Genomic DNA, 23,259 nt, shown 5'->3' with positions numbered 1-23,259 from the left:
CTACTGATTGTGAAAGAGGATAAGGTGGCGAAACAGGGGACAGAACAGCATTCTGGTTTATACGCTGCTGCATTTCTATCATGGTCGAGTGTAACTTCCTATTATCCTCCTGCAACTGCTGAATAACTTCTAGCACCGATGGGGTATAATGTGATGGTGCAGGAGTGCTCTCATAAAGGGGAACATGACTTGAGACCAAATTCCTTTCTTCCATCCCTCCTGTGCTCCAGTTACGGGCAGTGGGATACTTTGGGAGAGGTGTCATCTCGGCAGATCTCTCCATATAACTCCCTCTGTCCATCATACTAGCAGGATGTTGCCTTGGCTGTTCACGTTCTACTAGTCTTGGAAGGTCAACTTCATACTGCTCTAACCAGGCTGGGGGACGTCTGGAGCGGCGTGAGCGAACATCATCTGGTCTAATGGGTCTATCTGATGGAGCACGGGCCATATTATCCACAGTAATCACCAACTCCGGCTCGAAGGACCACAATTTTGTTGAGAAGTATTCAACTAAGTTTGCCAGTTTAAAGGTGATGATCACTGTGGTGCATCGATTAGAATGCATGAGACGAGGTAAATAAATAATGTTGCTTTATTCCACACTGGTGAATAGAGATGTGGTTTCTACAAAAAAGGAATAACAATAAACAATATTAAATCAAAGTTACATTTGTAATACAACATTAAACATAGTACAGTTGGATCAAATATTATACAGGTAAGTAGTTAGGTGCAAATGGATAATTGTATTAAGATACTGACAGCAGCATAATATGGAGTCCAAATTGCTGCTAACTGGGTGTTTATGACACAAACTGGGTCACATGTTGCATGAGATAGAGACAAAGGCTGAAATAATCATACATACTAACTAACATAATATAAACAGGTTGAAATCGAACAATATACACACAGCTGGTAACTTATTAACTTCAATAACGACGTGAGTATCAAATTAGCGGCAGCTAATTATTGCTGCGTCATCTCAAATCACGGCGATCACAGAACGTCGAATTAATGCTGGTAAACAGCATAAAAACTCTTCTAACATACTCCTTAAGTCTCAGTAAACATACAGTACGTGAACATTTATGTACTCACGGTTTAAAACACGCACAAATCCACCAAACAACGCTAATTAGCAACACACAACTTCTCTGCCCGTGGCTTCACTCCGACTGCATTGTTCTCTCGTGTGCTCGCGTGCACGTCTTTCAAAGGCACATAGAATAAGTAGTCCAATAGTGACCTCTACAGGACAGGTTGGTGTAATGCTTTATAACACTGACTAGTGACAGTATTATGTCTGTAATTATGGGAGGTCAATGCAGCTGAACAACAGTAGGCGGCGCCATTTATTAGTCAGAAAAGAGTCTCCAGAAGGAAACTCACGCGCACGAATATGACGTCATTAAAGTTTACATGTGCGGCTTGACAGAAAATGGCTGCAGGAGGAGAGCAACAGCAGCAGACACACAGACCTGGAGTTTATAAACAGAAAAACAAGCAGCACAAGCATGGAAAACATCGAACTAAAGGCGAGATCGGCCGGGAGAACAAGGGTATGTTTTACGGATTTATTCATAAGTACACGCGCGCGCACCGCCATGTGTGCAGTGACTCTGGCTGAACACGTGTTTAAAGACCCGTGCAGTGAAATAAGACTTATGAAAGACTGTTAATATAAATGTTTATTTAGGTTAGAAATGAATTGAGTTTATAAAAGTGTTTAACCACTTTCCTTTTGGTCATATTTTGGAAATTTTGTAGTTTATTTATGTATTTTTTCTAATCTTATTTATTTATTTTTTTTATCAACAATTGAGGTAAAGTTGGTTTTATATTGGCACATTGATTCGTTTATGAACAATGACAGCTTGTGACACGGTCCCTATATTGTTAACCACGCTACGTTGCTTTGAATTTGCTTTGAAATCGTATGCAAGTATGACTTCAAAACAATATTAGCACTATTTAATACACTGTAAACAATGTTGTACTTTGGTTGTGATTGGCTGCTAATATGATTTCACTATTTATAATTTGAAAGCAATGCATTTCTGGAATTATATTATTAGGTATATACTCTGAAGGTTTGAATATAAAACCCAATTTACCTCAATAGTCAAGTCATTGCAAACTTTATTTATAGAGCACTTTAAAAACATAGAAGTGAGCCAAAGTATACAACAAATATATACAGCATAAAATATATAAAACAAAAAAGCAAAGAAATTAAAATAACCAGATTTTAAAGCTGATTACATATAAAACATGGAAAAGGCCTGTTTTATGTGCAGTGGCAAATTATTCTAAAGTCTAGGACCTACCACAACAAAAGCACGATCCCCTCTAAGTTTACACTTTGTTTTTGGCACAGTTAGGAGAAGCTGATCAGCTTACCTAAGAGAACTGGTGGCAGGGTTCATGTCATACAGACATGGAATTTTGACATGGTATTTTTCAGGCCTGGAAAAGTTTAGGAAAAACAGAAAAACCCAAAGTTTTGGAAAAGTAATGGAAAACAGATATCTGTATACTTAAAGGTTAGTTGTTCATAATACTTTTCTGTCCTTGGCCAATCACATACTCTCACATTCTAAGTGTGGTACGTAGATATAGATATAAATTGGGTGTCACGGTGGCGCAATGGGTAGCACAATCGCCTCACAGCAAGAAGGCCGCTGGTTCAAGCCTCGGCTGGGTCTGTTGGCATTTCTGTGTGGAGTTTGCATGTTCTCCCCGTGTTTCCGTGGGTTTCCTCCGGGTGCTCCAGTTTCCCTCCACAGTCCAAAGACATGTGGTATAGGTGAATTGAGTAAGCTAAAATTGTCTGTAGTGTATATGTATGGATGTTTCCCAGTGATGGGTTGCAGCTGGAAGGGCATCCGCTGCGTAAAACATATGCTGGATAAGTTGGGGGTTCATTCCGATGTGGCCACCCTAGATTATTAAAGGGACTAAGCCGAAAGGAAAATGAAAAAATTAATTAATAAATATAAATTGAAATTAAATAGATTGTTGCCTGTTTTACGATATGCAGTAATACATTTTAACATGTAGTTTTTTACTACGCATATTTAGACATTGCACGAAACATTAGGTCATGAAAATTACTTGAAAGTTTTGGAAAAATCATGGAAAAGTTATAAAAGTTTAGTAGTTAAAGTGTGTTTGAACCCTGTTGTGGGCTTATAGGGGTGTATCAGCTCAACAAAATAAGGTGGGGCAAGAACAAATAAAATAATCTTGAACTGTATTCTAAAATGCACTGGCATCTAATGAAGTGACGCTAACATGGGGGAAATGTGGGCATATTTGTGAGTACTAGTGAATACTGCAGCATTTTGCACCATTTGCAAATGGGCACTAGCTGACCTCCTACTCCCCACGTACACTGCATTACAGTAATCTAACCGAGTGGTCACCAAAACTTGGATTGTCTAAATTTGTGACTATACCAACACCATTGTTTAAATACTGGTATTGTGTTGTCTGAAAATGAAAACAAACATGAAAACATGGCATTGGTATTTCATGCAAAAGTAAAAAATAGTGAAGTGACAACGTATTTTACAACATTTGAAAGAAATGTAATCTGTAATTCACAGAATTAAACAATTACCATACTGGTCATATATGTTATGACACCATTACCCTAAATCTAATCTTTTTTGATAATACAGCCTATAAATATGTAGTTAAGATACTATAACATGTAAAGGTCTGGGCCTCACTTTCATTTTCACTTTCAAACAGCAGCTATTTCGCAGCACAGAATATGCTGTTTTGAAAGATATATCTGAAGTAAATTTATGTTTTTTCTATCAGAAAGTTATGTTTATGTTAGCAGGAAGTTGTTATGCAAAAAATGCCTTTATATTTAAAGTCACAACGAAAAGTAGCAGGCATGCATGCAGTCATTTTGACCAATATGGTAATTAAAAGTAGAAATGCTCAGTTGTTTACTGTTTGTGATTTAAAAAAAAAAACAACAAAAAACAATGTTAGAAAGAAATACACAGATATTTCGAAAACGTCAGGGTGTTATAGATATTTTAGTTTTATTTCAAAGAGTTATTAAATTACAAAAATAAAAAATTCTGTGACTGCCTCGTAGTTCTAGTATTACAGCCACATCTCTCCACCTTAACCTTGCAGATGAGTGATTGATCTGCTGATGCATTAGCTGACTGACGATGTTTTTAAATGCTCCCTTGAAAGGCTGTCAGTGATGTAATCAGCACACAAGCAGCCAATAGTGTTCAGCTTTTTCTGATGACTCCTCCCTCAATATTTGATTGGCTGTGGTTTGGTAGCTTGACTGAGCTGTTGGCGAACGAGTTGTTGTCAGATCATGTAGTGTGTGACCCCCTCTTGTGGATTTACGTAGGTTGAACACAGCAATTAAAAGGCACAAAATCAAGTCATGTAGTGTAAACGGCACATCAATCTGCAGATGTTTAAAGTCATGTAGTGTGAACTAGGCTTAAAGATGTATTTATTTACAACTAATACACACACCATAATTGACTGTTTTGTTTATCTAATTAGGTAGAGTTGCTATTGTGGCCCTCACCAAGAAACAGAGAAGAGAGATGAGGAAAAAGGACCGCAGGAACACGGCTAACCAGCTGCGTCGCAACAAAAAAGACTTGGTAATGTAAAGCTATTCGTCTTCTACATGGCTAACCGATTGGGTGTGACTAACTCACCATTTTTGCGTTGTTGATGTTGACAGGTGCTGACGGAGAAACGTAAACTAGGCAGCAGAGATGGACCTCCTCATCTGGTGGCAGTCATAGCTCTTCATTCAGGAGTGGATGCTGGAGCTGTCACAAAGATACTGAAAGGGGAAGGAGTTGGTGGAGTGGTGCGTGAAGATCAAGGAGTCACTGGGGCCAAGGACAGCTTTGGTCTTATTCTTCCTCGCTTTAAGCAGAGATTCACTTTCTACAGGCCAGACACAGGTAGTATGATAACAAAGCTGTCTTTTTAGCTGTCTTTTTAGTAGTCTATTTAGTAGTGTTTTTAGCATTTTTGTGGACATTATTAGTGTCTTCACTGACACTTGTGAGCATTTTATTATTATTTTATTGCATCAGTGCTGAAGAAAGCACTTCCGCTGCCCCAATTTGTGAATGAGACTATTTAAACGGAGCTCACAAATGTATAAATTGAATCAAATTTGATAAAACCACGGACCATATACAAATGAAACTTATTCGCTGTCTTTTAAAGTAACACTTTACAATAAGGTTTCATTAGTTAACAGTGTTTTCTCTAGGATTTTGTCCAGCTGTGGCGGCAGGCCTTTTACACAGATATTCCAACTAGCTATGGTGTTATTTCAATGACAAATGTCATGAGCGCAGTATTGCAAGTTCAGATCCCGTTTATGTAATACGAACATGCGAATCAGCTTATTTTCTTGTGCGCTCAAATAAACACTGCTGAAGTGCAATTTAGTGCATTTATGTAACGAGTATGTGTCCAACATTTATTAGATTGGCTAGGAATATTTATGATTGTCTCTAATAGACCTACAGAGCGGCATTAATGCGTCCTGAAGTAAAATAAAACGGCTATAAACTCCAGCAAGATAAAGTCTTTGTATGCAGAGGCATAGACCTTTATCTATAAAGTATAATTATGGGAACTGTGTTCATCTTAACAGAAAGCTACCTCATGTTTGCTGGCCTCACGCATCACGCACCAGTCAATCAGTCAGTCAGCATGTCACTTTAAAAGGTTTAACAAATAACGGACAGCACTACTATGGTTACAGAAAAGTTTGTGCTGTTATAATTCACTTACCCTTTAATATGTTTTGGTGCGATTATAACCCACTATTAAAAAAACAACAACGACTGAATGTTTTGAATGAGAGGCTGTAATGTAGCCGTGGTGGGATAAATTTTGGTGTGGCGCCCCACCGTGAAGGAATGAATATAGCGGAAACCATGGTTCATGTTAATATATTTACTAACATGACAAAAAAATGAACAATTAATTTACAGTATTTATTCATCTTAGTTAACATTACTGTAAAGTCATTCATTAGTTTCTGTTCTTAGATGTTTATTAGTTTAATCACAGTGCAACTTTTGATCTAAATAATAAATTAGTGAATGGTAAAAATATGATTACTGAATACTGGACAAGAATTGTTCATTCTTTAAGTTAGTAAATTAACATTAACTTATGAAACCTTATTATAAAGTATGATTTTTTTTTTTTTTTTTTTTTCCTTGTCCGTGTTTCATATTATGATTTTGGTGTTTCAATGCTCATTTCTGCTTATTGGACAAGGTAGTTCTTGGCCATTTTAGAAGATGTGCGGGAGTGGCCATATAACAAAATGTGGAAAAATGCTAAATTCCATCAATAACCGTGAAACACACAAACGAGCTATGCTTAAAATTCAGGAACTGGTTGCCAGTAACCATTGGTGAAAAGTAACTAATTACAAATATTCAAATAACTGTAATTGAGTAGTTTTTTTAGGAATTGTAATTTATTGAGTAGTTTTAAGAATGTGTACTTTTACTCTCCCTGGAGTAAATTTTTAGTGCAGTATCGGTACTTTTACTCCATTACTTTCCTTCAACCTGCAGTCACTACTTTATTTTTTCTTGTCTATGTGGATTAGAAAAATCAGTCCTGCGAGTCCAATTAAATCACACATAGAAGGTAAATTGCATCATACTGAAGTACCTCAAGACATGGGCGATTTAAAATTGCAGCAAACTGTTTGGAAGTATTCAAAGTGTCTAAGAAGATGTCCAAAGTCTTTACACACATTGACCCAGAGACTGTTTAGATGCATGTCACTGATGAGAGGATGACGGCTGTTTACTGTATGATGACCGAAATGGCTTTAAACACCCAGCAGGCACAAGACGTCAACATGATGTCAGATTGACGCTGTACCCCAACGTCATGGGGATGTTGCATTTTGTTTGGAAATGAAAATCGAGTTGATGTCAGGCCAACCAAATATCAACGTCTAATGTTGTAACAGCTTGACGTCGTGTGAACGTTACCACCATTGACATTTATCAGATGTTGGATTTTGGTTGCCATACCTGATGAATAAATGTCAGTATTTGACGTCAATATGATTTTGCTTTTTGATGTTGGGTCGACGTTGGATTTTGGTTACTTTCTAACAACCTAAAATCAACCAAATATCAATGTCATTTGACGTCACTATTGGACATCAAAATAACATTGTCCTTAGACGCTGACTAGACGTTGAATTTAGGTCACCTGACGTCACAACCTAAATCTAACCTAATAATAACGTCGTATGATGTTGTGTGCCTGCTGGGCAATAACTAAATGCACTACAGAATGTTACGTTTACACACATCCACAAATTACATATAAACTCAGTTTTTAACAGCGTAATACTCACTACTCTTGAGTACTTTTGAAAGGGCTACTTTTTACTCATACTTTGAGTAATATTTACAACCGATACTTTTTACTTGCACTACATTTTAGGCAAGTAATGAACCTTAACTTGAATATGATTTTTCAGTACTCTTTCCACCGCTGCCAGTAACTGCTCCTGTTAACTAGAGCCATAAATTGGAGATAGAGTTCCTGTGATGTAGCCACATTTAGATGAGAATGTTAATAAATATGAGCAGAGTTCTTTCCTGTAACAAAATAAAAAACAACACTTAATGAAGCATATGTAGAAAATAATTGAAATGACAAAGGGTTATGACAATGACAGGTTTGTTTAGAGTACATTTGACACCAAAGACTACATGTATCTTTTACAAGACTATAATTAGAATGATCAAGAGTCAGAGAACATCTAATTTGTTTTTAAAGCTGCTGTCACAAAAAAGATGAATGAATATTCCTATACAATACAGTTTAGTGTATATACATATATATATATATATATATATATATATATATATATATATATATATATATATATATATATTTTTTTTTTATTAAAGCAAAGTAGTATACAATTCCCTAAATTTTGTAAACAAATGCTACGCATATTTAACATAAGCCTTGTGTGGATTGATAGTATTGCAGATTAGATGATGATAATCTGACTTCCATTTCTTCATTTCTTTTTACTCCAGCTGACTTGCATTCGCTCTTGGATGTGGCAAAGATTGCAGACAGTTTGGTGTTTGTGTTGGATTCAAATGAAGGTTGGGACAGCTATGGAGAATACTGCCTGTCCTGTCTCTTTGCCCAGGGATTACCAAGCCATGGTGAGATATAGAAACAATCCGTTATACACTTTAGCAGTCATTATCTACAAATGTACATTTAGAAAGACCTGATTGACCAATCAGAATCAATTCATCTTCCTCTTCACCCTGCAGCACTGGTATGTCAGGGAGTGGCTGATCTAGCAGTGAAGAAGCGCACAGAGTCCCGACGAGCTCTCTCTCGTTTGGTAGAGTCTCGTTTCCCAGAAGCACGTCTCTTCCCTGTGGACAGTGATCAGGATGGTGTTTTGCTTCTAAGGCACTTGTCAGCGCAAAAACAGAGGCGTCTGGGCTTCCGCTCTCGCCGCTCACACCTGCTGGCACAGAGGGCCACATATGTGCCCAATAACAGCCAGAACGGGACAGGGTTGGGGACTCTCTGTGTGTCAGGATATGTTCGAGGCTGTCCTCTGCAAGTTAACCATCTGGTGCACATCACAGGTCATGGAGACTTTCAGCTCAGCCAGATCGATGCTCCAGCAGACCCTCTGCCCATAGTGCTGTCAGCATCTCGACCAGTGAAACCAGGACGAGACGTGGAGATGATGGTGAGCAGACTACTTTAAATGTCTTTTGAAAGTAGTGTTGTCAAAAGTATCAAGTTCAGTACTAATCGGTACTGAAATTTTAAAAATGTCCACTTCCCACTAACTTTTTTTAGTAAAATATTTTATTATGCAGAGTCCCTAATGAACTATTTTTTGTTTTTTTTTTCAAATGTAAAAAAGACATTAGGTCTTTCAACCAGATTTCCAATTTAGCAATATTTGCCTTCTGGCTAACAATGAGGCAAATATTGAGGCAAAAGGGATAATATCGGTATGGCATCATATTATATAAAACGTCAGCAGGGGGTAAACCAAAAATTTGCATTTATTTGCCAGGGTTTCACAGAAATATAAAGAGTTTTTTTTGACTGTGTCAATAACATTCGAGCGCGGTTGAGCACATTTATAAACACTGCTGATTGGCCATTGTTTTCACATACTCAAAAGAAATGACTGTGATTGGCTGTGAAGTTCATCAGTTCACTGCTGTTTACCGACTGCAACCACAGATGAAGCATGTCTGTATTCTTCACTACATGAAGAGTGGTGAACTGATGACCTTCACAGCCAATCACAGTCATTTTTGCAATCAGCAGTGTTTAAGAATGTGGCCCACAGCGCCTAAATGCAGAAAATGGGTGTTTTTTTTTTTTTTTTTTTCACTACTTTTACAACCCTACTTTGAAGACTGCATTTTCTTTATAATACAGATTTTGTGAAGGTTTATCTTCATGCACAATAATTTACTGAAGATAAAATAAATGTTTACAATTTTACTTCCATCACAGAATATTTTATGAAGCATTTCAGTAATAAAACTGATGCTAAATCAATGAACAGTTCAAAACTTTTTTGACTTTTTTATTTTTTTCTTTCTAATTTTGTGGACAGTTGCCTATGTAGTGAATGTAAACCAAATAAATTTTGACCTGTGAATCCATATCCATTGCTCTACAAAAGCACAGTGAAACATGTTTTGGCCTGTCTTTCTGTAGAAGTAAATTTTGGAATCCTGGTCAAAAAATAAAACAAAATGCTGGTCAATTGAGAAAAGCCTTTTTTGCCATGCAGGTGTGTGTTTCTTTGAAGATGTAATTTGAAATGTATTAATTATTCACAACAATATTCAAAACTCTATACTGTCTTAAATTGAAAGCTTAGTAATTAAAGTATTTAAAGGATTAATCAAGATTTGAAAAGGAAATGTTCTTTTTGATATCTGCATTTCTGTTAGTATTCTAGATTCTTTCAGGTTGAAAAATCATATTTTTAAAATGATTTAAAATTAAAATGTAAAGATAAATTTCTAGGTTTACTTTAAAGAAATTAACGTATTCACTAGTTACTCACCCTCAACTTGTTCTAAACCTGTTTTGAGTTACTAAAGAAGATATTTTGAAGAATGTTGGAAACTATGGTAACCATTAATATCCTGCAAGAATACAAATATTATGGAATTCAGTGATTATCAATTTCCAATATTCTTTAGAAAATCTGCTTTTGTGTTTTTAGGGTGATTTAATTATACCTTTAAGTCATCCTAAGGCCATTTTGGAAGTTTGCTGAGGCCCCCTAGTGGACTCCAGTCCCCTGGTTGAGAACCACTGAATAATAACAGCTGTTAGTAAAAACTCAGTGTACCTGAATTAAAAGTAATTTGTACTAGTTGGCTGTGATTATATCCTTTCATGTGGGATTTTTGCTTTCAATTTGGGCAGATTGATTATTTGATGCAGGCGGAAGTGTTCTGACTCAATTGATTAGTTTAGCAGTAATTTTTATAGCGTTAATTAGTCTATTTATTAAGATTATTTTTCCCATTATGTGTCCTGAAGGATGGTGGTGATGGAGAAGTGAATGGGGATGTTCGGGTGTTGATGAAAGCAGACCCTGCGCAGAGAGAGAGCCTGCAGGCAGAGGCAGAAGTCGACCCCATGGAGGGAGAGCAGACGTGGCCCACAGAAGCAGAGCTGGAGGAGGCTGAAGGTGCGCGTTACTGGGACATCTATTAAACATGTTTCTGTTAATTAATTTGAAACTCAAGTTAAATAGAAATATTAAAATGAAAAAAAAAAAAAAAACAAGTTCAAATGCAAGGTTAAAAATTTGTTTAAACAGTAAGGTTAAGGCCCAATTCCAATTCTATTTTTGTACCCCTTCCCCTTGGCCCTTCAAACAGTGTTTGAAGGGGAAGGGCTTCAGAATTTACCCCTAAGAAATGGGACACCACTACAACAGCTGCACACATCATCATATGTCATTGAGAGCTCTTGCTTCAAATGAGATCAGACGATCACGACTGCTGTAGTTATTCCAGTTGCTTTTTTTTTGGTATTTATCTTTAGGAAATCACTAAAGGCAACAATATCATGTTATCATGATGTACTAATGTGGCAATAAGACCGTGACTGTACTGTGCATTCACACCCTGGCCATATTCATCTATGTAAACACACGAAAACAACATTAACATTGTACCAGACACTGTAAAAAGCCCATTCTCAGCCATTCTCTGACAGGGTATTTGAGTGTCAGAATGTTGTGGGACTGCTATACAGGAGTTATTGTTATGAATCTTAGTTAGCTAAATTTAGCATTTTTTATTTTAGGTTTTTTTTTAAAGCATGATGGTAAAACACAAACGCAGTTATGAATATGTTAAAACATGTTTGTTTGTCATAAAAATTCGTAATAATGACAAGAAAATACTAATTTGTGCATCTCCTGACTTCCGGGTGCAGCTATGCTGTCGTTGTATGCTGTCGTTGTGTGTATTCTGGGAAATTTTCTTACCCCTTGGTTTCGAGTGTGGTCCTGATAAATCTCAGTTTGAAGGCATATCTACCCCATTCCCCTTAGCCCTACGCCTTCAAGCTAAAGAGAATTGGGACATGTGAATTTTTACCCCTTCATGTGAACGCGCAAAACGAGGGTAAGGGCTAAGGGGTAAAATTGGGATTGGGCCTAAGATTAAAAATCACAGTAAGGTTAAACATTTGTTTAAACAGTAACCTAAGTATAAAGAAATATGAAAAATATTTAAAGTTATAACTCGGAAATTGGATGTAAATAAATAGTCAAAGTGATAAAGAATCACTTCAAGTTAAAGTGACAGTTCTCCCATAAATGAAGATTCCCCTATCACAAATTCTCCCTTATTTGGTTTTAAACTTTTCATCAGTTTCTTGCTTCTGTTGAACACAAAAGAAGATATTTCGATGTGAATTTCGAAAGAAAAAAGCTCATGTCTTGAACAAGTGAAGGGTGAGTAAATGATTTGAGGATTTTCCTTTTTGGGTGAACAATCCCTTTAATCAAGCATAAAATGAAATGTGGGGGCTGCCAACAGAAGTGAATATAAGGGATGTGAGATACTGTAATCAACCGACTGCAAGAGTGAGACGTTACTATTAGCGAAAGAGTGGCTTCATTGTTTTGTATGATTTCTGTCTGCCCACATACATGGATACAATTGATATCATCAAGCTGGTTTGATTCATGCGTTGACAAATGTTCTTAATATAACCCATTATTCACTGCAGTGAACGTATATGAACACATGATGCTTTACAGTATTTGATTTTCAGCTCAAGAATCTCTACTACTGACTTAAATAAAGCTAGAAAAATTAGTAATTAATAGTGGACAACACTCAAACCCTGTTTACACTTGGATGTATTTGCTGAAAATTGATGTTTATACTAGGTGGTAACAGGGTTTGATGATGTACAAGCTGTAATTAATGTGCTTATTCATATCCATTCAGAGGCCAGTAAGAAGAGGAGAGTGATGAAGGTACCGAAGGGGACGTCCGACTATCAGGCCACATGGATTATTGATGAAAATGCTGAGGAGGAAGGGGATGGTGGTGATGATGATGATGATGACAGCTGTGATGATGATGATGAGATGATGGAAGATGAAATGGATGGTGATAATGAATCTCAGGTGAGTATTATTTTGACACAGGTAGTCATGGGATCTTGATAAAGCATTTTCTTCCCTTTCCACCAACAGAAAGACATTTTACTAAAGCAGATTGTAAACATCGTCTTGTTGGTTTTCTCTGGAGAATAGTAATAGTTGCACAGCATTAGTCTGTTGACGTTATTCTTCACGTTTGAGTGGGCGCAGCCATCTGAATCTCTTTGGCTCAAGACTTCCGCTCTCATTCACTTCCATTCATTTTTAGATGTTAAAAACAGGTCAATACGCTGCATACTGATATTTTCTTATTATATTCTGCTTTGTCTGTATAGTCATGGACACTTGTTTGTAGAACAAGTAGCTTGACCGTTTTCTGCTATTTATTGTCGATTATTGTATACGAAAATATTTATCTGTTAATTTTGTTAGGTTGTGATCTGGTGTTTATTGCAGTCTTTAATATTACTTTTGTCTTTGAATTTTCTGTAAAGTGCTTTGAAATATGCATTTTTATTCAATTTTTGATATAATCTCAACCCAAACATGAAGAGAGGGACGTAGTGTAGCTCTTTCCCTTTAAAAAAACAGCCGATAGCGTTTTATCAGCACTCTGCAGGTGAGAGTGGTTGAGCTCAAGTACATCAAATGAAAAGCAAATGAACAGCGTCTCAAAGGGGGCAGGGCATGTCAGATACTAGAGAGCATTTAATTGGTTAAGATTTGATGAGAAACCGAAGTATGAGTTGACGTGAATAAAACTGTTGATCCATTTATGTGGAAGTGACAAACTACAAGCTTTACATGTTTAAATCAGTTTCATATTGTCTAAACATGAATTTTGTCACTGTTTTGGAGCACACTAGCTTAAAGATATCCTAAAGACTAGCAATACTGATACTACGATCTAAAAAACTTTATTTTAATTTCATTTCTTTATTATTAATAAAAAAAAAAGCATGTTTAGTTTGAGCCTCCAGCATATCTGTCCAAAAAGTGCCAAACCATTATGGTGACCTTAATGTTTGAAAGGAAAGAAATTTAGACACTGTAAATATTAGTTTTGCAATTTTAGATCTATGTGAATGCAATTAAGATTGTGTTATTTTAAATAAAAACAATTTTTTTACATTTTGCTGAAGGGACGTGATGGTGGGGAAAAAATGAGTGGAAGAAAAAAAAATGGATGGGAGAAAATAATGCTTAGGAGATTAAAAACTGATGGGAAAATATATTTTTAAAATGTTTGTGTTCCCTCACAAAGATGTTTTGCATTATCTCGCTGTTCGTTGATCATCGCCCTTCATATGCAACCTCTGAATCAGCGAATTCATGTATAAGCTCTCATATGATAAACTGATCCCCGATCAGCTTCTGTACACGGCATTTAAAGAAGAGCTAAAGTGTAGAACACTTTGGGATTCGGGTGTGTGTTTAAACAGACAAATACACTTAATAATTTGTAAACATTTCTGTCTTGTGTGTTTTAAACACTGCTAATTCTCTCTTAAATGAGCACAAACAGTTACTAAAGCAATCAAATGTTTTAGAACTGTGCATTCTTAAAGTGATGCCTTTATCAAACAAAACAAAACGAGAGATCCATTTGCTGCTCTTCACTTGTTTGATAACAGAGATGTCACTTTAAATGGCGTGTACAGAAGCTGATTTGGGATCTGGGAGTTAATCACATTGAGTGCCTCTGTTAGTGCTTATGCAACCTCTGAATCAGCGAATGCATGTATATGAAAGGTGATGACCGACAAACAGCTTTAAATAGAAAGTGAATAAGACATTCTTTCATTCATTTTCTTTTCGGTTTAGTAGATGCCCTTCCAGCCGCAACCCAACACTGGGAAACACGCATACACTCTTATTCACATACATACACTACGGCCAATTTAGCTTATTCAATTCACCTAGAGTGCATGTCTTCGGACTGTGTGGGAAACCGGAGCACCTGGAGGAAACCCATGTGAACACAGGAGGAACATGCAAACTCCACACAGGAATGCCAACTGACCCAGCCAAGGCCTGAACCACCGACCTTCTTGCTGTGAGACGATCGTGCTACCCACTGCGCCACCTTGATGCTGGATGAAGACATTTTTATATTCATTTTAAAGTGCTTTCAAGATTAAAAATATGGGAGAAATATTGGGAAATACTTTTTTTTTTTATCCCAGCCAGTTTTTCCCCACCATCACGTCCCTTCCAAGTCTCCTTACAGCAGTAATATATTTTCAAAATAAACAACAAAAATGAATAATGATAAATTATTAATAACTGCTATTCTTAAATCGTCACTTTTATTGAGCAGGATTTGTTCCTTGTTTTGTTCTAATCCGATCACGTGCATGATTTTGTGCGTTTGTTTTGATTCTGTATACAGTTACACTTTACATCCTGATACGCAAACAGGGCTTTTGTTTATCCATTGCTGTGGCAACCGGAGAGGTGGCAGCAGACTCATTCAATCCGGAGTGATCTTGGCAGAAGCGAGTTAAGCCCAAGTCTATCCAGCTGCCCCATAGCGATTGAAGGTCTAAATAAAGTCAGAGGGATGAGATGAAGGGTGGGCACCGTGTGGGAGGAACAGTGCATACGTGACTGCGCGCTGCATGGTGGAGAGGCACTGTTTGTTTTCTCAATGTCTGCTGCTTGGCCTTAGTGCCAGGCATCCCAACGCAACAATAGTGTTTGGAGAGGGAGTCCCGAGAGAAACCTTCAGTCTTCCTGCTCTTTGGACACAACTTCCTGTCGAGACTAGCGGAGGGGGCGGTCATTTATTTATACCAGCTGGGCTTGAAAGAACAAGGGGAAGCTTGACATGTATGGAAGCTCTGGTCCATTTATTTTCTTTAATCATAATTAGCATGCGTTTGATGTCTTGGGGCGCACCAAAGGAGACTTTTCAATGCAGCATGTTAACAATAGGGAAGTGGTACTACAGATGATTACGGAGATTATTTTTATTACTGCACCTGCCATTGTTCTGCAGGTTGACCCCACAGGGGGGGGTTAAGGCACCCCAGCGCTATGTCTTGTCTTTTTCCCCATTTCAGCCACTCTTGCTGTCTGTTTAGTGGACTTCAAAGAAGTGGAGGGCTTTGTTTGGGTTTGCTAGACCTTATGTGGATGTATGTCTAGAGAGATGTTTTTACATGCTTCTCTTCCTCTCTAAGGATGCCGGGTCTGAATGTGCTTCTGAAGGAGATGATGACGATGAAGAAGAAGAAGAGGAGGAGATCAGTTCCACCGGACGCACTGGAGCCGATCAGAAGTATGACGAAGGCATGAACGAGAGCGAAGAGGGAGAAGGGTTGAGGAGATACAGAGAGGCACGTGCCAATGAGATGTTCCCTGATGAAGTTGACACCCCCTTGGACGTCCCATCCAAGACACGGTAAGGAACGGAACGGGGCCAGCAATGTTAGATTTTCAAGGATTTTTCTCATTTTATTAGTTCCATACTGAGTGTTTTTTTTGTTCATGAATCACAAAAATATCTCAAAACATCTCTTTGGCCCTCACAATAAGATCAGGGAATATGCAGGAATCCCAAAGGTAAAAACCTTTTAAAGACCTTCTCAGACTATTTGAAGACCTCATCGCCACTTCAAGTTCTAATCAGTATCAAACCTTTAACTTAAACAGTTGTAGTTAAATCAATGAAGCACAACCATGCAACAGAACTCAGATAAGCTCTGAAGAAACAAAGCTTGATAAAATAAATTACGCGGTTGTTTTCAGCAACAGGCTTCAGCCAATGTTTAAACTTGTCTTTCTCCAACCAGAAGTACGTAAACGTTTCCCATTTTGTTTCGCTCTAAAGTTTCGCTACATGTGGAGAGCGTCACATCACCTTCCCACACTTGTCGAAAACTACATGACATTACACGGACGGAGGAGCTTTTACGGATGCGCCCCAGCCCGAACCAATCGTGTGTTATTAATATTAGGAAGAAAATAAATATATTTGTGCTTTTTTGGAGTCAAACACTTTGGAAAATGCTTGAACAAAATTTAAGATTGTCGTAAAAATGTGATTAAGACTTTTTAATAACTTTTTAAGGGCCTTTTTTCTCATATTTGATTTATCAACTTTTAATATTTTTTAAGACCCTGCGGACACCCTGAAGATGCATATTTGGTGGTCTGATGGCTAGTGAATGATGCTAAATACAACTGTAAATTCAGAATAATTTGGAGTTTGTTCACTTTTGACCACTTCAATATACATACTTTATTGCATTTATAGTATAAGCAATCTCCTCTCTGTCTGCTGGCCTAATTCTTAAGAAACACATGCTATTTTTAAATAGAAGTCTGCTGCCTGGATGGGATTTAAATTTTACCTTCTGAATTAAGTTTGGTTTGAAGTCCCATACCAGTTGTAGTTCTTAAACAAACCAACAGCTTTCTGCATAGTTTTTTGGCCTTCACACCAGAAATGAAAGCTGCTGATTTATGCAGTTTATTTCACAATTTTAGTGTTTTACTATCCAATGAGTCAAAGAGAACAAAATCATCACTTCCTGATTAACTTCCTGATTAGCCAAATATCAACAGTAAATATGGAATTTGCTGGTGTTGAAGAAACTGCATGAATCTTTTCCCTATTTAATAAATTACCTGTGCCTCAGAAGACAAATACCAACACGCAATGAATGTGTGATGGCGTTTAAAGGCATGAGATGCGGAGCACAGATGCTGATGACAGTTCTGGAGGTCATTAATAATATAATAACACTAATACTGAAATGATTAAGGCGTTTTAGAAGGACCAAAATACCATTTCAGAAGCTTTACAATGTGCTCAGGCTGCTGGTTTGTCCATTGTCCATCCTTCACGTTTTTATCATCACATGATTTCTTATAACAAAATCACATTACTTTTTTTTAATGCGCATACTGGAATTTGTTCGGTAAAAGTGTTTCCATCACAGTTTATGCGCATCTTTTTTTATCGAATAAAAAGTTTATCCTACTTAGTTATGTGCATACATTTTTGACTGTGCATTTATAAATTTAGGCACATCTTGGTGGTCATTAACCAATACTTTTAATGCACATATCCAATATGCGCATAAAAATAGGTGGATGGAAACAAAGCTATTGAGGCATCACAAATGAAATTATGGATATTCATTTAGATATATGCTAAAGATGACCTATATACTGTATTATGTTGAAAATCAACTTGAAGTGAGTGTTAAATTATGGCTAAAGTAATCTCAATGTAATTATTAATTAAAATAAGCATGTATGAATAAATATACAAGATTGGTTAATAAAACTTCATTCGAAAAATATAATATTGCTTGATATATTGTGCAACCCTCGTTGACCTTTATCAAACACTGGAAAAGGACAAATTAAAGCTTAAATTTTTTTTATTGTCTCTAGTTTTGCTCACCAAATTTGCATTTATTTGATTAAAAACGCAGTAAAATGCCATTAATGTAAAATATTAGGGCACACTTTGTTTTTATGGTCTGTTTGTTGAAATAAGTTACATTACATCTACATGCCAACTAACTCTCATTAGATTATAAGTAGACTATTAAATTGGGGTTAGGGTTAGTGTAAGTTAACATGTACTGGCAAAGTCAGTTAAATGTCTGTTGAAGGAACAACAGATATTAAGCAGACAGTCTATTAATACTCAAATGGACCATCAAAATAAAATGTTACCAAATATTATGACAATGTAAAATACCTTTAGCATTGTAATCTTACATTTTGAAACATTTCAAAGCATTCCCAGAGTTTATATGTTGTCCACATGAGTTTTTCCTCGAGAAACATTTTTCAATGTTTCTTAAAGTAAAATAAATCCAAAACTTGCAAATATTTGAAATATTTTCCTTATTTTTATAAATGCCTGGACTGTCACTTCTGATTAATTGAATGCATTCTTGTTAAATAAAAATCTATTTTTTTCCCTTCTTTAATAAATAAAGTAGATCCTTCCACAGTAGTTCCTTCTCAGCTGATTGGTCTGTTATGTGTGTTCAGGTTTCAGAGATACAGAGGTCTGAAGAGTTTTCGCTCCTCTCCATGGGACCCGCTGGAGAATTTGCCTTCGAACTACTCGCGCATCTTTCAGTTTCAGAACTTTGAGCGCATGCGGCGCCGAATACTAGCAGATGCTGCTAAGGAGGAAGAAGGAGCGATGGTTTGTATGAGATGGAGTGAAAAACAGTCCTTATAATTGTCTTAGTTAATAGTCCTGAAACTTTGGTGTTTTACTGTTTACTCAAGTAATTGATTTTATTAATTTTTTATTATTTTCTCAGGTGGGCTGGTATGTGACTCTTCATATAGTGGACGTTCCTCCCTCAGTAATGGAGAGTTTTCAGACTGGTAAACCATTAGTTCTGGTGTCCCTGCTGCCACATGAACAGAAGGTACTGGCCACTTGGAGGATTCTCAATAACCTTAATGTCCCAAAAGGACACGTATCTTAGTGATGTTTGAGATTTTATATATAGTAGTGCAGCTCTGTTTAAATGCATTCATTCACAAATATTATAATGAGGAATAATTGTCTCTTTGCAGATGTCAGTAATGAATGTGTTGGTGCGGCAGCATCCCAGCAACACCGAACCCATCAAGTCTAAAGAAGAGCTGGTCTTTCAGTGTGGATTCAGACGCTTCAGAGCTTCAGCCATCTTCTCTCAGCACACTACTGGTAATAAGAGACTATGGAGGCGAACATGTTCTTAAGACTTCCTTTATAAAGTGCATTAGTACCTGCGCACATTCACAACACTGCTATTTGTCTTTTTACCACAACATTTAAAGGGATAGTTCACCCAAAAGGATTTTTTTTTCACTCTCAAGTGGTTCCAAAGCTTTGAGTCTTTTGTTGAACACTTCTACGAGTGTGATATTGCGTTCATACAATAGTTCAACGGCATAATCGTGTGTATATAAAAAAAGAAAATCAAACACGGAGAGTCTCAAAATTCTGAAACTGTATAGTTGCAATCCAAACAACTACATTCTCGACTAAAAAAAGCCTCAAAAGTACATTCTGTTGTTCAACAGCACCAACATTTCTCAAACTATAGCGTGTCCTTTGCTTGTTGCTGTATGTGGCCGGAGTAATACACAAGGGTGAAGAGGCTGGACGAGTGCTGTTACTGGCAGAATATCGCATGGCTATCAGCCAATCAGATTCAAGAACCAAACAGAACTGTTGTATAAAATAGAGTTAATAGTTTAATTATTTTTAATATTGTAATTATTATTTTAATCAAGTCTTTTAATGAATATTTTTATATGTCTCCATGAATTCATCATTTATAATAAATGTGTGTTCGCAGGTGATAAACACAAGCTGGAGCGGTTCCTCCGCCCTGATGCCCCTACAATTATGTCTCTATATGCCCCTATTACCTTCCCCACAGCTGGAGTCTTGGTCTTCAAACAGAGAGACAATGGTGAGGAGCATCAGACAAAACATTCTGATATATATATATATATATATATATATATATATATATATATATATTAAAAAAAGAGGATTTTTTAAAAAGTATTTGTTTTCTTTACCTGTGCCACAGGTATGCAGGATCTGGTGGCCACCGGTAGTCTTTTGAGCTGTGATCCACGTCGTGTGGTGTTGAAGAGAATTGTGTTGAGTGGACACCCTTTCAAAATCAACCGGCGCTCAGCTGTGGTTCGCTACATGTTCTTCAACAGAGGTGAGAAAAGAGGCACTAGACAGATTGTTCCCACTCAGATGGAAAAGTAGTATTGAATGAAGAGTTCACGTTGATTGAGTCCAATCTCTTTTGCAGATGATATTCTGTGGTTTAAGCCAGTAGAACTACGTACAAAGTGGGGCCGGCGAGGACACATCAAGGAAGCTTTGGGTAATACAATTTTTTTTAATACATTTTGATCTTTTAGTTAAAATATTTATTGCCTGATGATGATGATTAAAATGGTATAATTAATAAAAAAATGGTCATCATTGCAATAATTTTAAATATAATTTAGTGAAAAAGTAATATTATAAAATGAGAATTATTATAAATATAAATATTAAATTATTATACTGTTTGTAATCTGAATTTTATTATAATTATCAATATGTACAGATGAATTAACCAATTAACTACATACAATTAGACTAAATATACTTAATGAATGTTTATAATAATTATTTAGAATGATAAAAGTTACTAAATAAAAGTATATAATTTTTTATTAGCAAATAAAATAAACTAGTAGTAGTAGTAGTAGTAGTAATAATACTGTTAGCAACATTGCAAAGGAATTAGTAAAAACAGAAGTAAAAATGTATAATTTTGTATAATTTTTGTCAACCCAATATTAATAATGTAGTCAAAACTATTTTATATCATACATATTCATAAGCAATTCTGGACTGTATATTGTTACATAAAATAATCAGTCCTGTTTGTAAGTAAAATTGACAAAATGAATAAAATTAAACCACCGTTTGCAATACAAGCACTAGCTGGTGTAGTTTATTTTCAGGATAAAACAGGGAAAATTTCTTGAAATTGTGTATTTTGGAAACTCTGACTTGCGTTTGTTGACTCATTTTATCCATGCGCTTTTGCAGGCACTCACGGCCACATGAAGTGTGTGTTTGACAGCCAGCTGCGCTCTCAGGACACTGTGCTGATGAACCTCTATAAGAGGGTTTATCCTCACTGGACGTACGACCCCTACGTTCCTGTCCCTCTGCCCTGGGTCAAGAGAGAGGAGCCGCCTGCACTGGCTGACATAGACATGGAGTAAAGGCAGGAAGTCATGAACTGAATGCAATAGAAACACAACATGACACCAGCTGCTTGTGTCACAGGATACACACACATTGATTCTCAATCTCTAAACCATTAAATATCTAAGGTTAATTCCTCTGCTTGTTTAAATTTGTCTCATTGATTGGCAAAGTTTTGTCTAATCAAATCCCTCAATGACCACTAGATGGCAAACATGTATTGAAGTAAAACTGGATAGAGCATGACATCAAATGTTAACGAAACGCCGTTCTGAGACCATCAAACAAGTTTGGGATGTTTTCAACCGATGTCACTGCAAACATAATGCTGCTGATTGTTATTTACAGCCTCGGATTGACAAATTAACCCATAAAATAATTTCTCAGACACACAAAATGCTTGCCAGCCACTAAATGCATCTTTTGGACTGATTCAGAGTAGCAAAAAAAGTAGTGTGAACTGAACTAAATTCCTGCCTAAACCCAAAGTGAGCGCGTCTTGTGTTTTTATGAGAAAAGCCGCATCTAAACTCTCATTGTAAATACTGTCATTGCAATCTTTTATTTCTCATCATTTAGCTCAAACCAAACCTCACGCTGGAATATTATCACCCTCAAGTATGTCCTCAACAACAACTGCAGGCCTGACTGTCCTCTGGCTGCCATCGTGAAGAAGAGCAGTGAGCGGCGATTAGTGTGAATGCGCTGCAACCATGATTTATGCTGCCATTCTGCCGTATGCAGATGATGGCGCAGATGTGTGTGTGTGTGTGTGTGTTATTCACATTCATTCCTGCAGACTCTTCCACCACTCCCTCTCCCCGGTGGATCCCTGACCTGAAGCCCCCTTTTCACCACCATCTACACTCTCTCTCACACAGGGAGCGTGACCCTTCGTTGTTTTCTTGCCGGATCCCCAAATGTTTTCCAGTTCCCTTTCTCTCTCTCTGCTCCCTCCCCGCGCTCTTCTGAGAAACAATGATTTATGAATTGTAATATTTATCATAAAACAGAGCTCTTGCATGCTTGCAGCTACATGATTCATCCCCAGGTTCTGTTGGGACTGCACCACAGACGCATGCCAATATGTCTGGGAAAAGAGAAGGTGAAGCTTTGGGCTCAGAAAACACGACGGCATCCAAGAATCGGGGTATCAAAAGTTCAATACGTACATTTTTATCCTGCGCAGTGAATTTGATTACGGTGGAAAAAGTCAAATAATGATAAAACAATCGCGCTAGGGTAATACTTCTTTATTGCCTAGGGGTGTACTCGAAGCTCTGGACGGTTAAGTCGAGGCACTCCATTTATTTTCTGCTTCATTTTTTAAGCCGTGGTGCACCGGGGGCATTGAGCGGGGATGTGTTAAACACATCTTGTTTAAAGCTGAATGGGGTGTGGTGTGCCTGGCCAAATGTTCATGATCGAGAGAGGAAATCTAATCCTCCCACGCTGGAGATTGTCCTTAAAGGAATATCATGGGTTCAATACGAGTTAAGCTCCATTGACAGCATTTGTGGAATAAGGTTGATTACCACAGAAACTAATTTTGACTCGTCGCTTGGTAGGGGAACAAAAAAATCTGGGTTAAAGCAAGCAAATGGGGCCAATCTGTAAATGTTAAAATATTGTTTCAATAGTTTAGCCACAAAACTTGCACAACGCGTGTTAGGGTGATTTAAGTGTGAATCTGGTACAAATGTTTTCGGTGGAAAGTTATATGCTCTCTTATACCTCCTATGCCAAAGCAATGTAACGTAAACCC

The 23,259-nt window shown here is 37.0% G+C and overlaps 1 protein-coding gene across 1 annotated transcript; it reads left to right on the top strand.

The window, feature by feature from the left end:
* Nucleotides 1-1,415: 1,415 nt before the first annotated feature.
* Nucleotides 1,416-21,982, top strand: tsr1 (TSR1 ribosome maturation factor). The gene is made up of 15 exons (XM_056473777.1): nt 1,416-1,565; nt 4,558-4,661; nt 4,745-4,973; nt 8,121-8,255; nt 8,370-8,803; nt 10,639-10,789; nt 12,570-12,751; nt 15,913-16,133; nt 18,749-18,908; nt 19,030-19,140; nt 19,292-19,424; nt 20,062-20,178; nt 20,302-20,442; nt 20,539-20,613; nt 21,333-21,982. Exons 1-15 carry the CDS (start codon nt 1,445-1,447, stop codon nt 21,509-21,511), a joined length of 2,493 nt encoding a protein of 830 aa, XP_056329752.1. The 5' UTR covers nt 1,416-1,444; the 3' UTR covers nt 21,512-21,982.
* The last annotated feature ends 1,277 nt before the right edge of the window (nt 21,983-23,259 follow it).

This window comes from Danio aesculapii, chromosome 15 (assembly GCF_903798145.1).
Source record: "Danio aesculapii chromosome 15, fDanAes4.1, whole genome shotgun sequence".
NCBI lineage: Eukaryota > Metazoa > Chordata > Actinopteri > Cypriniformes > Danionidae > Danio > Danio aesculapii.
Note: the sequence above shows the minus strand (reverse complement) of the source record. Positions and strands in the feature narration are given on the sequence as shown.